Source organism: Gracilinanus agilis, chromosome 4, assembly GCF_016433145.1.
Source record: "Gracilinanus agilis isolate LMUSP501 chromosome 4, AgileGrace, whole genome shotgun sequence".
Taxonomy (NCBI): Eukaryota; Metazoa; Chordata; class Mammalia; order Didelphimorphia; family Didelphidae; genus Gracilinanus; species Gracilinanus agilis.
Genome location: NC_058133.1, coordinates 371,357,465 through 371,374,491, shown reverse-complemented (window position 1 = coordinate 371,374,491; position 17,027 = coordinate 371,357,465). Strand labels below are relative to the sequence as shown.

Below are 17,027 nucleotides of genomic sequence, written 5' to 3'. Positions count from 1 at the left end.
GGCAGAAGAGTGGTAAGAGCTAGGCAATGGGGTTTAAGTGACCTACCCAGGGTCACACAGCTAGAAAGTGTCTGAGGTCAAATTTGAACCCAGGACCTCCCATCTTTAGGCCTGGCTCTCAAACCACTGAGCTACGCAGCTGGCCCCCTGACCCGACCCCCCCCCTTTTTTTTTTCATTTCTAAGATGATTCTAAATTTTTTTTAAAGAAGCAAACTATCTTAGAGAAACCAATTATATCTTCTCATATTAGTATAGCATTTTTGCTTTATTCAGTATCTACTGTAATAGTATTAATAGTGATTGCCAAGTTTAACAATCTTTTCTCAAACCTGAACCTCCTTGATGACTGCAGCATTTCATATTGTTGATTACCTGATACGATTTCCCCCTCTAGGCTTTGATGATTCCATTCTTTTCTGCTTCTTCTTTCAGTCCAGCTATTAACTCTAAATTTTAAATTTGGAAGTCTGCAAGGCTCTCTCCAGGGCTCTCTTCCTTCTCCCTTTAGACTGTTTTCTTTAGGGATCCTGTTAATACTCTTGGGTTCATTTAGCATTTCTAAACTAATGATTTTTAGATCTATATTTCCTTCCCTATCCTCTCTTCTGAGCTTTATGACACATTGTCAAATGCCTTCTCAAACTGAATCTCAAACAGGAACATGTCAAAAACAACTCATTGTCTTTCCTCTAAAACTCTTTCCTTTCTTCCCAACTTTCCTGTTACTGTGAAGGGCATCATTTAGATTCAAAACCTCAGTTTGTTTCTTCCTCAGAGCTCTTGCCTCACATGTCTAATCTGTTAAATCTTGTCCTTTCTGCCTTCATACCATGTTCTCATGCCTCCTTCCTATTCATAGCCACAACCACTAGTTTAGGCCTTATCACCTGTTGCTTTTTATTATTTTCTTTTTGAGCTCATCAGCATGGATTTGGTTGTCTTCATACTGATGATTCTCAGAATTGCTTTTCTAGTCCTCTTACTGTCCTTATTCACCAAACTCCAGTGGCTCCCTATAATCTTGAGAATCAAGTATAAAAGTCCTTCACTGGGTTTTTAAAGACTCCCTATAACTTTTGACTCTTATACTTTACTCTCTTTTAAGTACTCTTGTACTTAAATTTTAAATTTAAGTCCATTGACTCCATCATTCATTTTGTTTCATATCCGTAATCTTCTGACTCCAGGCATTTTTCACTAACTGTTCTTCTGGTTTGGAACTTCCTCCTTATTTTTGCCTCCTGATTACCTTAAAGTTTACAAGAAGCCTTTCTTGGTTCTCCTTAATGATAGTACCTTCCCTCTGACATCCCTAATTTATCTTGTAGATATCTTGTTTGTACATAATTGCATGTTGGCTTCCTAATTAGATTGTGAACCTCTTGAAGACAGGGACTTATTCTGGCTCTTCTGATATCCCCAGAACTTAGCACAGTGCTTAGTACCTAGTTGGCAATTAATTGTTGACCTGAAAAAGAGATGTAGATATTATCATGCCTTAAACTTAGCTATATTTTCTAATGTAGCAAAATGATACATTAATATTTTGAATCAATTGAGATTTAGTTCTTTTTGAAAAAAAGTTTTTTATTTTTATCTTCATTATTTTTTGGATATGCATTTTTTGAAAGGCAAATCAAGATACTGTTAGAGATTTAAACATTTCGGTCAGCGAAATGACCGGTCACAATTCCAGAAGATGGATAATAAAAGCATAAAGGTTTTGTTAGGGAGATGGTAAAATGCAGATATAGAATGAGACATACATTTTCAGATTTGATTGTCTGAATATATTTTTCTTCACTATATTTATTACAAGGGAAGGTCTTTGTTTTTATTTCCTTTGTTGTATGGGTAGTTTTATAGAAGTTTAAGTGAGTAGTAATAGTGATATCAAGAAAAGAATCAATGGAATGTTTAAAATGACAAAGGAGAATAGAAGCAAGTCAAAAACAGGCAAACTGAGAATAGTGCTGGGACTCTTCTGTAAAATTAAATTTAAAAATAAGTGTAATTAGAGCAGATCAGTAGATAGGCCCAGAGACAGGAGGTTTTGGATTAAAATGTGGATTCAGATACTTCCTATTCCTAGGCTTCCATTTTACCCCAGTTTCCTAGACCTTACAATTCATGTGCCTTTGAACCAATACACAGTATCAATTCTAAGACAGAAGGCAACGGTTTTAAAAAAAGTTTTATGTAATATCATTTAATGGCTTAATGTACAATGTTCTTTTTCTTTTTTGTGCTTGGAAATTTTTTATGTTTATTAAGTTCTCAATAAAAATTTTTTAAAGTTGATTTCATGTCCTTGCAACTAGGGTAGGATGAGAATTTCCCTTGCTTTTTTCCCTTCCTTCCTCCATATAATCTGACCTGAATTTCTGTTTTGTAGACAAAAACAACAAATTTCCAATCTACATCAGAGGATCAGGGATAATGAATTGCGAGCGCAACATGCCATATTGGGTCATTATGTAAATTGCGAGGATTCTTATGTTGCAGGTTTACAGGTAAGATACAGAAGACATTTTTGGGAACACTTTGTATACTTATTTTGTATCTCAAAAAGGAGTCTATTCTTGAACTAAGTAATTTAACAATTTCCTAGAGATTGAATAACAGAATAACAAATCTCAGGAGCTTTCACTGTTGTTCTTTGCTATGAGCAGAATTTGCCTCACATATTAAAATGTATCAGCTTTATGTAGTTCGTGTATAGAGTATTAGACTTGGAATCAAAACCCTTTGTTTCTTCAACTATAAGATGAGAATACTGCCTTTAGGATCAAATGAGATAATGTTAAGTTGTAAAGTTATTTGTGAACTTTAAAGTGCCTAATAAGCCTCAGTTCCCTACTCTTCGATCTACTGCTTTTGTACTTTAGTTCCTGAAACACCAGAAGTTTATCATAAGGTAGCTTCACTAAGAAATTCCCTAGTCTAAACCTCAAAGTTCGCAATAATAATAAGTCAGTCAACAACTTATGTTGCAGGCACTGTTCTAAGGCTGCAGATGAAAAGAAAGTAAAATATATGACTCCTGCTCATAAGGAGATCACATTCAAATGAGAGGTAAAATATGCAAATAGCTATCTGTACAGGAACTGTATGATGTAAATAAAAGGTGATCTTATGAGGAAAAAGAGAAAGGGGACACCATCTGGGAGAAGCCTCCAGATAGAGGAGTAATTTTAGATTATCCTGGAAGGAAGCTAGATGTCATCAGTGAGGTAGATAAGGATTCCAGGCATGGGGGACATCATGGTGGAAATGTATGGAGTTAGAACAACAGAAAAAGGCCAGGGTACTGGATCTTAAAGAGTGTGAGAAGACTGAAAGGGTAGGAATGGGCCAAGCTTTGAAGGTCCTTGAATGCCAGGCAGATATTATATATTTGATCTTGGCAGTAATAAGGAGCTAATTTATGAAGTTTGGGGGTGCTGTGGGACAACTTTAAGAACATCATGTTGGTGACTGAGTGAAATTGAATGGATAGACGTGGGGAGAGACTTGAGGTAGAAAAATCAACCAATATTCTCTTAGAGTAATATAAATGTGAAATGATAAGGTCCTTCACTAGAGTTGGGACTGTGAAAAGAAGTATATATAAATGAGTATAAGCAGAAATAACAAGATTTAGTAAAAAATTAGCCATGTGGTAGAGTAATACTGGAATGTATAAGCCTGGATATCACCTTTAGGAAATTTGGGAAGAAGATTGAGTTCTATTGTGGACATAGCGACTTCGAAATTCATATGCAGCATTTAGTTTGAGATATCTATGAGGCATTCTGTGATGGTGGGACTAGAATTCAGAAGAGAGAGTAGGACATATACAAACACATGCATGCATATATATACGAATGGTCATTGTAGTGGAACCCATGGAAGCTAATGCAAGTCCAAGCCAGATTGTATAAAAGGAAAAAGGAAGAGGAGGCTAAGGTAGAGTCCTGGAGGTACCCACTATTAGTAGGTGTGACATGGCTAAAGATTCAGCCAAGGAACCTGAGAAGAAATAGAAAAGTAGGAGCGGCAGGAAAGAGTAGTTTCATAAAAACCAAAGAGGAGAGAGCATACAGGAGGAGAGGGTGAATACTAGTGTCAAAGGCTGAAAAGAGGTCAAAAAAGATGAGAATTTAACAAAGATCATTAGCTTTCATAATTAAAAGATCATTGGTAACTTTTAAGAGAGCAACAATGAAGTTGGAAGCCAACTTGCTGAGGTTTTAGGATCAAGAGAGAAGTAGAAGCACTTAGCATATACAGCTTTCTCAAGAATTGTAGACAAGAAAGAGCAAATAGAGGATAAGACAATAGCTAAGGGATATGGATCAGGGCAGAGTTTTTAAAGATGGGGTGAGACAGGCATTATTGTAGGCAGCAAAAGATCCAGATGAGAGTTTGAAGAGCAGGCAATAGGAGCAATCAGCTGGAGAAGACTGCATGATGAAATCAAGGGTGTTTGTAGAGAGATCACAAGGAGGAGGGTCAGAGGGAAAGATATAGTGATAGAAGTTTGAGTCATGGGAGGAGATGCAGCTCTCTGTCTTTCTGGGGAGATATGAAGTGAAGTTCAGCTTAGGAGATGGTAAGAAGGGGTTCTGTGGTGGGCTTGAGGGAGAGATATGAAGAGGTTTGGAAAGCTGCTGTGTTGAGTGGTATTCCAAATTGATTAATGGAGGTATCACCAGGGAGGCTTCATGATACTGTTCTTTAATAATATATAACTTTATTTCATGTGTGTGTGTGTGTGTGTGTGTGTGTGTGTGTGTGTGTGTGTGTGTGTGTATGTGTGTGTATTTAGACTTCAATATTAATCATTTACCCCTTTATCAGAACCATTTCACTTTTTCTAAATATTTGGATTCAAAGTTTGTATATTAATATTACAAAATTGAATCACAATTAGGCTATCAGGGTGCATACTTTGAAGGGCAAAGAAAAAAATAAGGCATTATTATAGCATCCGTCCAGTAGAGGGCTCTCTAAGACAGGATGCAAGATAAGTCAGGAGAAAAAAATGCCCCACCAAGGATAGAGGGAAAAAAAGCAGGGGGAGGAGAGAGAGAGAGAGAAAGAGAGAGAGATAGATTGATTTTTAGGGACCAATGGTCTTCCAAATATGTACAACCAATCATTTTTCATTTTTTTTTTTTATGATTCTAAAATTCTTTAGTGCCTTTCATTATTTTAAGGTACTAGAGAATTTTAGAATGAGAGAGAGAGAGAGAGAGAGAGAGAGAGAGAGAGAGAGAGAGAGAGAAGTATTATGTGAAACCTTTAGGAACTAATGGTCTTCCAAATAGGTATAACCAATCAGTTTCATTTTCTTCATGATTAGAATAATATAAATATTATTCTAAAATTCTCTAGTACCTTTTATTATTTTAATTCTTTCCAATAGCAAAAATGACCATCTTAAGTATTATTTGTAAGGAGCAGCTAGGTAGCTCAGTAGATAGAAAGCTAGGTCTAGAAGTAGAATGTTCTGAGTTTCGATCTAGCCATAGACATTTCCTAGCTGTGTGACCCTGGGCAAGTCATGTTATCCCAATTGCCTACCCCTTACAACTCTTCTGCCTTGGAACTGATACTTAGTATTCATTCTAAGTAAGTATTCTAAGTAAGGATTTAAAAAACAAACAAAAAAAAGATAAACTGTCTTCTGAGCTTAAAAATACATTTCTTCTTGTTTTTTTCCTTGAAAAAAAAAATCTTTCTAATTTAATGAAAGTAATTGCTAGCATTTCAATTGTGTCTCCAGGTTTACAAAGCACCCCTCAAATATTATCTTTTCTTTTTTTTTTTTAACATTTATTAATATTTATTTTTTAGAAGAATTAGCATGGTTATATAATTCATGCTCTTACTTTCCCCTTCACCTCCCAAGCTCCTCCCCCACCCCCCCTCCCGGCTGATGCGTATTTCCACTGGTTTTAACATGTGTCATTGATCAAGACCTATTTCCAAATTGTTGATAGTTGCATTGGTGTGGTAGTTTCGAGTCTACATCCCCAATCATGTCTGCCTCAACCCATGTGTTCAAGCAGTTGTTTTTCTTCTGCTTCCACTCCTGTACTTCTTCCTCTGAATGTGGGTAGCGTTCTTTTCCATAAGTCCCTCAGAATTGTCTTGGGTCATTGCATTGCTGCTAGTACAGAAGTCCATTACATTCTATTTTACCACAATGTATTGGTCTCTGTGTACAATGTTCTTCTGGCTCTGCTCCTTTCACTCTGCATCAGTTCCTGGAGGTCTTTCCAGTTCACATGGAATTCCTCCAGTTTATTATTCCTTTGAGTGCAATAGTATTCCATCACCAGCATATACCACAATTTGTTCAGCCATTCCCCAATTGAAGGACATACCCTCATTTTCCAGTTTTTTGCCACCACAAAAAGCTCGGCTATAAATATTTTCGTACAAGTCTGTTTATCTATGATCTCTTTGGGATACAAACCCAACAATGGTATGGCTGGATCAAATATTATCTTGATTCTTATACTACCTGTGGGAAGTACGTGCAATTATTCTCCTCAAATATTAAAGCAGATAGAGGTTGAAGTGACTTGCCCATGGTTACATTTCTAGTAGGTGGCTGCTGGATTTGAATGCTGGTCTACCACTGTGCCTCTCAATTGCTGATTTCAGGTGGATTGAGGAAAGTTATGTATCTAAAAGACAAGAGAAATGATACCTTTTGGGTCAGTAGAGAATTGAGGCTTTCCTCCTGAAGGTAAAGATTCTTACGCTCTTTTAGTGGTGAATAGATCTAAAGAAGAAAGGCTGGATTTGAATTATAGAGTATTTTACAATTTATCAAGAGGTAGGTATGTTGCTGATGACATAGTTTAAATTATAGGCCTTCTAGGAATCTTAAGGGTACCTTTGCTATAGGAGAATATATAATGTCTTTCCATTACAGTCCTGTGTAGAAATGTAGTGTAGAAATGGTTGACCACTTGAGTTTTCATAGGCTGTTCTAGTGGAGCTCAAGCTCTGGTAGGCCAAGCTAGAAAGGCCTTGAGTTAGCCACCTGGTGACTTTAAACTGTATATTTCTCATCTGTGTGCCAGCCTAATTGTGTCCGAAGAGATTCTTAGCCATGTTGCCTGCTTTGGGATGAATATTTTGGCCGTGAATTGTGAAATAATAACCAAAAGATGGCCCATGGAGATGAGAAACCTTTCTGTTTTACTTTGAAATAATTTTGCTAGGTGTATTGATTATGTTTTATTTACTTCTAGGGGAAAAACTAATCAATTCTGATCATTAAGCACTGTTAATAAGCCAGTTTTTTTCCTTCTTTGCCTGGATAGAGAGAGTGTTTTTATTTTTCTTTTAAACAGTTTATATTTTCAAACAGGGGGCCTTTTCCACTATTTAACTGGAACCTGATATTTTAGTATGTTAATTTTTAGCAGTGGTAATCTTCATATGAAATTGTAACATTGACTCTTGAAGACTGATAGCTTAAGTTATATTTTTAAGTATTATTTTTACATTTTGTTTTCACACAAGAATGAACTATTGTCCTTTAAACTTCCCATTTAACCTTCAAATTAATCAGTAATATTTATGCATAAGCAACTGACACATGACTGTCTGACAGCACATATAATTTTCTTTACTCATAGAACCCCACATACTAAGAGGAAGAAGATGCTTCAAAAATTAGTTCTCCAGAACCAAAATTGGTCATTGTTAATCAGAGCTTATCTTTTAATTCTACTTACTTAATTGAGTATCATTTCATCTAGTCATCTCGATATTTCTTTGAGTTCTGGGATATTTTCTTCTCATGCAGTTACTGATCCATTACATTCTTATAACACATTATTTAGTCATATTATATTTGTTTAGCCAGTTCTCAGTTGGTAGGCCCCACTGTGTTTCTAGTTTCTGTTAGGTAAAGTGCTCATATAGGTATTTTGGTGTATATGGTACTGATTCTGTCTTTGACCTCTTTGGCACATATAGCTAATAGTGAAATTGCCGGGTCAGAGAATGTGAAGAGTTTAGTGACCATTATTGCATACATGTTTTACATAATAACAACAGAAACAGAATTTATATAATGATTTAAGACTTGAAAAATTCTTTATTATCTCATTTGATCCTCACAACTAACCGGGAAAGTGGTTGCTTATTTTATAGATGAGGAAACTGAGGCTGAAAGACCTTATGCGACTTGCCCAGGGTGACACAGTTATTAATTATCTGAGGCAGACTTTGAACTCAGTCTTACTGGCTATGAGGCTGCCACACCAGGCCCTGGATGACCAAGATAGCTGCTTCATATTTCTTCAGTTCCCTGAAGCCAGGAACTATATGTTTTTGTTCTAGCATCTGACACATAAACAATTAATAAAGGTCTGTTAATTGATCATCACTGACCATTTGTTTTCCAGAAAGTCAGGAACATCTTCCAGCAATTTCTTAGTTTTCCTGTCTTTGCAAAACTCTTCCAGCATAGACTGCTTTAGTGTTGTATTACTTTATCTATTTCATGGTTGAGTAATGAAACTTAATGCCTTTTTTTTTTTTCCATTTACGGTTCTCATTTTGATTTGGAGAGTTACTTTTCAAATATATTATGAAGTCACAGTTCTCTGTATTTTAAAAAAAATATATAGTTCAGATTTAGTCATAATTTTTTAGAACTAAAAGGGAACTGCACAGACAAGAAAATTGGAACCTAGATAGGCTAATTGAGTTTCACATAGCTTGTGAATAACAGCCAGATTTTGAATTCAAATCCTCCAATTCCAGGTGTTGGACTCTTTCTGTCCAGTGTTACACTACTATTTATTGCTCTGAAGATTAGTTTCTAAGGATTCATGCTATCATGCGACTCGATTAGGAGATATTTGAATATTTGAATAGTCAAAATTGTGACTTATGCTGAAGAAAGATTTGTTTCTTGCATCTATTTTTATAGAATTGTTTGTAGTTTTGATGCCATTGCATCAAGAGACAAATTGTTCCCTTATGTTATGTCCGTTTTCATATAATTGAGTTCTAGATGAAGATACTAAATCTGAAGATAAAACTGATTTCTATTTTTCTTTCTAGATTCATTCTGGGTCATTGAGATAATAATAAAGTTTTTTAACCCTCTCTGATCTTTCTTACCTAGCAACCACAATACGAAAATGTTTCACATCAGACTCAATTTCCTGACCGATCAATAGCCAACCCTGAACATGGGGAACTTGAACAAAAGCTTGCATCTGCTGAGAAAGAGCTTCTGCAACTCAATGAGTTTCTCAAGCAAAGTGCAAGTAAATCTAATGAAGAGAAGAAGAAACTGGAAGAGAAGGTAAACATTTTTTTACAGTGTTTAATTTTCTAATCTCTTGTAGTAGTGGCCACTTTAACTGAATTGATTTGCTTTGTTGGCCTCCAAGATAGTCAACTGTTGTAGGAATATAGGATTTTAATATAGTGGGGCAGACTGATTGGCAAGGGGATTCCATAACTTTGAGAGAGTTTGGACCTGACACTGAAGACCTCAAGGTTCTGGAATCCCTTTGCCAATCAGTCTGCCCTGCTATATTAAAATCCTATATTCTATGAAGATTAAAAATAATAAAGGCTGAGATAAATATAAAAATTAGTATTTTAATTAAAGCCATGCTGATAGATAAAGCCATTAGACCACGCGCTTGTAAGAATTCAAAACTGCTGCCCCAGCCATTATTGTTACCTCCCGTCTCTTCCTGAGTCTGCTGGCCAAGAGGGCCACTCCCTCCTAACCCAGAAGATTTAAACTGTTCTCTGCGTGCAGACCTAGGCATCCCCATGCCCAAAGAACCGGAACCAGAAACCCGTTGGACCACGGGAAATGTAGTTTGATAATTTCCACGTGTCCATAGAAAATACACACACACACACACACACACACACACACACACACACACACACACTTAAAGATGGCATCTCCCAAATTTCATTTTTACAATTCCCCCTGAGGGCCAGCAAAAAAAAAGGTTAGCCCTTTTTTCTTCGCTGGTCCTGTAAAAATAGACAACTTCTAAAATTTAGGAATTTGGGGGATAAAAGAAATAGATGAACGAATGGGTAAAATTAGCCGCATTGACAAAAAACCAATTTGGGGGCAGTCCCCTATTGGTATAACAGTGTACAATTAAAACAATATATACAACTCAATTTCCACTCCCCATAGTTCAATCAACTGCACCCCAAAGTTCAAAATTTGGTCTTCATGGTACAGTGAAGGCTTTTCAGACATCTTCATGGTGTCTTCACCAAACAGGTTCATCGTCTGGATTCTGGGGAGATGGCAAGATCCTTATCCTGAAATTATTCTCAAAAGAATTTAAACTTTACATTATAGATTACAAAACATACATTTTCTTCTAAGATTTATACAATTCCCCCTGAAATTACTCCTAAAAGAGTTAAATATACATATATTTTTACATTATCGAATTTTTAAAAACTTAACAGATATCCCCCTGAGGTAAATCTTAAACATACCTTTTTTTCTTAAAAAGGGTACCTCAGGTCAGCTAAGGATGAGTGGCTGAGTCCTGGGGGTTGTATGAAATCAATTGACAAAATACAAAGAATAAAATTCGAGAAAAAAGAAGAAAAAATTAACTTGTGAATGAAATGTAAAATGTGCAAAAAATCTAGGGAAAATAAACTTAGACCTTTGAATGAAGGTCTAATTAAAGTGAATTCAGCAGATTGCAATTACCCATTCAGGGCCAGGACTTAAGGAAAATGTCTCTCTCTGATCTGGCTTATCATCAGCTTTTCAGGAAACTGAGCCAAATAAATAACCAATCTTAGGTGCTTTCTAGGACCCAAGTCCTCTAAAGTTTTTGAAAAGCCTGGGACTCCAGGACTCAAACCCCAATTTCCAAGCCCTAAAGTATTGGCATAGAATCGCTGCAATTTATGCAGATTTTAGTCAGTCAAGTCTCTGACCATGTGCTTTCTTTAGCACTATTAACAACTCTCATGTTCCCTTTTCGTAGAATCAGACAGAAAGGCATTTAATCACAGTCCTATAGGCTCAGGTATTTGCTGTAGAATCAGAAAAAGGATAAATAATGATTATATATGTACTTGCAGTACAAGATGAGAAAAAGGAAAAATCAATTGCTCTCATAAAAAATTCACAATGTACATTCAAATAGAGTACCATAATTTCTAATAGCACATTTTAAAACAATAAAAAATGTTTAAAATTATATACTTGTTACAACTTTTAAATCTTGGCTAAGGGTTTCTCAACAAACTCTGTTATTGCTTCCATAGCAAAATCTGATATTAAAAAAAAGAAACCTTCTGGTATAATCATCCTCAGATAAGAATATACAGGAGCTCCTTGGCTTCCTGTTTTAAAAAATCCTGGGTAGGAAATGCTTCTACCCATTTAAGGCAATAATTTCTTTTATAATAAAATATATAAAAGCTTATCCTTTAAGACAACAATTCTTAAGGATTTAAAGTAAGACCTCTTATAAAATTACAAGGTAAATCTCAAAGCATGGAAACTTTCAAGGTTCTTTACCAAGACAGAATAAATTTTAAAGGACATGTGCTCTATAAATCCAGTAGTATCAGATCAACAAGCTGGTCAAAACCTCTTACCAGTTCTAATAGATTTTTCTCATTATTTGGGAGTTACAATAAAATCATAACATAATTAATCTAGCAGCCACAAACTTCATTAACTTAAAATTGATTCAGCGCAACAGGAAAATCAACAAAATAAGCAAGATTAATTTACAAAATTAATTAGCAAATTATAGTAAGATACAGTCTTTAAAAAACAGAAATAAAACTCATTCAGTTCCGAGGTTTAAAAGTTCACCCCTTGTTCAATTTAAGGTTCTTTTGATTGAGTTCTGCTGAGTTTAAGGAGTTTTTTTTTTTTTTTTTTTCTTTTTTTAAATCAGTCTTTGCTCTCAGTTCAAAGTTCTGAGCAGGTATGGGGGTGAATAGGCCATGTGGCCCGATTAAGGGTAAATGCTAGGTCCACGTGGTGTCGGGTCATGGGCTCAGGGCTAGAGAAAAACTTAAAGTCAGTTTTGTAGAAAATACCACGTGTAGAGGTTGTGTGGGTTGGGGTTGCCTAAATTAGGTCTTTAGGGAAACACGTGGAGGTCTAGAATGCAGGCCATTACCAAGGGAGGGTAGTGGAAATATATTACCCAAGCCTAAGCAGTAGAGGCAGAAGTCTTGGAAAGTCTCGGCAAAAGAGGCAGGTCATCGCTGTTGGGGCTTGGGGTTCTAGGACTTAGCAGCACCAGCCGCAGGAAAAGCGGTGCGGAGATCACAGGGACTGGAATGCTGGCAGGCTTGTAGTCAGGAAGCGGTAGGAATGGAGATCAGCGGCAGAGGCACACTGGCTGGGCTCTGGCATTTTAGTTTTAAAGCCAAAAGCCAGAATCGGCTGGCCTGACCTCCCAAGGTGGTTTGGGCTGGACTGGCTAGCTGAGTCCCGCCTGAGGCAAAAACTTGCTGTTGCTTTCAGCAACATCATGGCAAGGAAAGCCACTTCCCTTTTTAAAAAAAGTGCTCAAAAGAGCTGAGCAAGACGGCCAAAAAGCAGGCATGGCTATCATTTCTGAAAGGCTATCTGGAAAATTGAGAATTCGATTTCCAAACTTCGTAGGGTTGCCAAAATTATAAAGATTAAAAATAATAAAGGCTGAGATAAATATAAAAATTAGTATTTTAATTAAAGCCATGCTGATAGATAAAGTCATTAGACCACGCGCTTGTAAGAATTCAAAACTGCCGCCTGCGCCATTATTGTTACCTCCCGTCTCTTCCTGAGTCTGCTGGCCAAGAGACCACTCCCTCCTAACCCAGGAGATTTAAACTGTTCTCTGCGTGCAGACGTAGGCGTCCCCACGCCCAAAGAACCGGAACCAGAAACCCGTTGGACCACGGGAAATGTAGTTTGATAATTTCCACGTGTCCATAGAAAATACATATATATATATATACTTAAAGATGGCATCTCCCAAATTTCATTTTTACAATTCCTACAACACTACAGACGTGTAAGATTTTGAAATCTCCCTTTATTGTCATCATTTTCTATTTGTGTTGTGCTTCCAGAAAGAGTCAAGTCAGACTAAGTTTTGTATAGTTGGAAAATCTTGAATCCCTAAAACTACATTACCCAAACTTCCCTTCTGTATTTCCTACAATTCTTTTTCCTTTCTGTTTACGTGTGTCTTTTGCGTGGTTGTATATAAGTTTTGGGTAACACCCCTCTAGCTCTCTCTTCCACATGAATTGAGTGGTGACCAGTCTTTGTTGCCCTAGTTCCCTCTCCTGTATGAAGCAAATGGGGAACATTCCCTGTGTTCTCTAGCTTGCTAGTTAAATATTAATAAATCTTTATAAATATTATACTTTGGAGATATAGAATACTAAATTTAAAATCCACAGTTTTATGGTATACTCAGATCCAATTTGAAATAATTCAACCAAGCCAAAACTGTTTTCTGAGATGTGAAAACAATGCAGTGTAGAAAAAGAACAGTATATTTTGATCTAAGTATCCTAAATTCAAATCTCTTCTCTGCCACTTGATATATCCATGACCTTTACCTCTCTGGGCCTCAAGTCTGTTCATTTGCAAAATGAGTGAGTTGCCCTAATTGAACAATAATCTCTTTTCCCAGCACTAAATATCTTTTCTTGTTTTCCTACTTGAATAGGATTTTAAAGTTTTTTATAACATTTACATATTTCTTATCTCATTCCATCTTTATCCTACCTCTGTGAGATGATATCCCTACTTTACATCTGAATAAAGTTAAGGCACAGAGAATATAAATGACTGGCCTAATGTTACATAGATAATTAGAAGCAGAATTGGTTTTAGAGCCAAGTTTCCTGATACTGAATCATTGTTCTTTCTACTAAACTCCCTATGTTGCAATGAAGTTGGGAATCTTATATTCTCATATTATAACTAGGTTTTTGACTTTACCTTCATCATACTTATTAGCATTTGTATTATTAAAATGGAATTTAATTATACATAAATATGTGTCAGGTGGTTTTCTTTTAATGGATAATCTGTTTTCTCATAGCAAGTAAAACTCCTCAAGGTCCTCTTATGCTTATTCCACAGGCATGTGTGTTTCTAGTTCAATGCCATGCTTCCTATGAATAGTCAATAAATACTCATTGATGGTAAGAATGGGCAAGTATTTTCCCTCTCAGATCAGTCAGTTAAACTATGAATTATGACTTAGTGAATATATTATAAGAACATATCAGTTTTATCCATATTTTATTTTTTAATTGTTATTTTTACTACTAAATTTCTTTTTACCAAAATTCTGTATTCTTGACTGCACAAAGTAGGACTCCACTTTCTATTACTTTCTCATTGTGAACTAGAAATGTCTTGAAAGTTCTAAATATATCTTCTAAAAATCAGTAGTTATGTTTAGAGTTTATAATAAAAGGGCATAATCTGAATTTGATTAAGGTAGTTAAATTAAATTTTTAAAAAAATTTTCCTTTGTAATACTTGAATTTCATTATTTTGTCTGCTTAAAGGTGTCAGATAATATCAAGGTCATAATTTTAGCCTAGTTTCCTATTCATCTCAATCTTATATGATTATTATCCTCTTGAAGCTTATTTTCTTCCTGCGATAGGGGTGGGTGGGCATTCTATGAAGTAAAGCACATCCACACAAAAAAACCTGTATGATAACTTCTATTTAGAAGATATTGTTAAGCCTTTTCTTGGTTGTACATATTGTAACTAGATTGTAGAAGCAGTACTCAGTGCAATTAATGGTTTCTTCCTCTACATGCTGCTTTTAATTCAAAAATTTTTATGATTAATCATTTAGATAACAAAAATTTTATTAATCACCATTTAAGATAAATTATGTTCTATCTTGTAGGGTAATCTCTAGTTATGTCTTTCCTATGAGGACTGACGTCAGTCAAAATAGAGAAGCTCATTGAATTCTTTATCTCTTGGGCATATTAAACAGAAATGTTTCTTAAAAGCTTAGAAGACTGGACAAGCACAATGGATAGAACTCCAGGTTTGGAGTCAGGAGAACCTGGGTTCAGATTTGACCTTAGACACTTCCTAGCCAACAGACCATAGGCAGGTCACTTCACTAGCTCTTAAGTAAAATTGACATGAAGACAGAAAATAAGGATTTTTAATTTAAAAAGCAAAAAAAACCCAAAATAAAACATGGAAGAAAAACTCATTCTCTTACCTGAATACTAGTTCTCTTACTTGAACCCTATTTTCAGAATAGCTTCTTTTAAAATGAAGAACGTTTAAGTTATAGTTAACTAAGCTCATATAAACTTCAATAATGGGTGCTGAAAGAACTGGAGTATGTTATTAGTGAACCACTGTCAGTGATCTTAAAAGATCATGGAAAACAGAAAAGGTACCACGGGGTTGGAAAATGCCTAGATTTGCAGAACAATTATGACCACTCTAGGTCACACTATATGCCAGTGAGGCTGTTTTCAATTTCTTTAAAAAAATGTTATAATGTTTCATTAAAAGAATATTTTTTTCAATTCTCTAAGAGGAGAATGTGATGATAACTTCTTACATAGCATACCTTCATTCAAGAAACAGGTCATGTGAGACCAATGTCCCTTTTTTTGACTGGAATGATCTTATAGACTGTTAGATTAGTTTTATGTTGTAGACATAGTATATAACTATATTTCAGCAAAGCTTTTAACAGAGTTTTTCATGCTATATTTATGAATAGTATGGAGAAAAAAGTGTTGAATTGTGTATCCCAGGGATCCGTCCTTGACTTCCTTTTCTTTCTCTGTTCTTCCCTCTTGGTTATCTCATCAATTCTCATTTAACATTTTTGTCAGTGACGTGGATGAATATATGTCTCTGTCAGATATGCAGATAAAGAAAGGTTAATGGATGTGACAGAATAGGTAGATGACAGAATCCAGAAGTTGCGACAGCCTGGAATGATGAGCCAAATCTAATAAAACATAGTTTATATGAATGTGGAGTATTACACTTAGATCCTGAAGTACAAGGGTTGGGAGGCATCTCCTGGACAACAGTTTGTGAAAATGTGAAAAAGGTTTTGGCTATTAGTGGATTGCACCCTCCACGTGAGCTGATAGTACAACCTCTCATATTCTTTATTTTCCTCTCGATCTGCCAACTTCCATCTTGGTCATCCCATCCATTCCTCTGGAATCATTTCTTTTTTTTTTTTTTTTCAAACATTTATTAATATTCAGTTTTAACATGGTTACATGATTCATGCTCCTCCTTTCCCCTTCGCCCCCCGCAATCCCCCCACCCATGGCCGATGCACATTTCCACTAGTTTTGTCATGTGTCCTTGATCAAGACCAATTTCCAAATTGTTGGTAGTTGCATTAGTGTGGTAGTTTCGAGTCCACACCCTCAATGATGTCCACCCCGACCCATGCGTTCAAGCAGTTGTTTTTCCTATATGTTTCCTCTCCTGCAGTCGTTCCTCTGAATGTGGGTAGCATCTTTACCATAAATCCCTCAGAATTATCCTGGGTCATTGTATTGCTGCTGGTACAGAGGTCCATTACATTCAATTTTACCACAGTATATCAGTCTCTGTGTACAATGTTCTCCTGGCTCTGCTTCTTTCGCTCTGCATCTGTTCCTGGAGGTCTCTCCAGTTCGCCTGGAAATCCTCCAGTTTATTATTCCTTTTAGCACAATAGTATTCCATCACCCGCATATACCACAGTTTGTTCAGCCATTCCCCAATTGAAGGACATACCCTCCTTTTCCAATTTGTTGCCACCAGAAAAAGCGCAGCTATGAATATTTTCGTACAAGTCTGTTTATCTATGATCTCTTTGGGGTACAAACCCAGCAATGGTATGGCTGGATCAAAGGGCAGGCATTCTTTTATAGCCCTTTGAGCATGATTCCAAATTGCCAGCCAGAATGGCTGGATCAGTTTACAGCTCCACCAGCAATGCATTAATGTCCCAATTTTGCC

The 17,027-nt window shown here is 36.0% G+C and overlaps 1 protein-coding gene across 1 annotated transcript in view; it reads left to right on the top strand.

The window, feature by feature from the left end:
- CEP85L (centrosomal protein 85 like) overlaps positions 1–17,027 on the top strand; it is a 149,763-nt gene that overhangs the window by 106,629 nt on the left and 26,107 nt on the right. The window contains exons 5-6 of the mRNA XM_044676825.1: positions 2,398–2,515; positions 9,148–9,330. Coding sequence (XP_044532760.1) covers positions 2,398–2,515; positions 9,148–9,330 — 301 coding nt within the window. The remainder of the gene's footprint in view (positions 1–2,397; positions 2,516–9,147; positions 9,331–17,027) is intronic.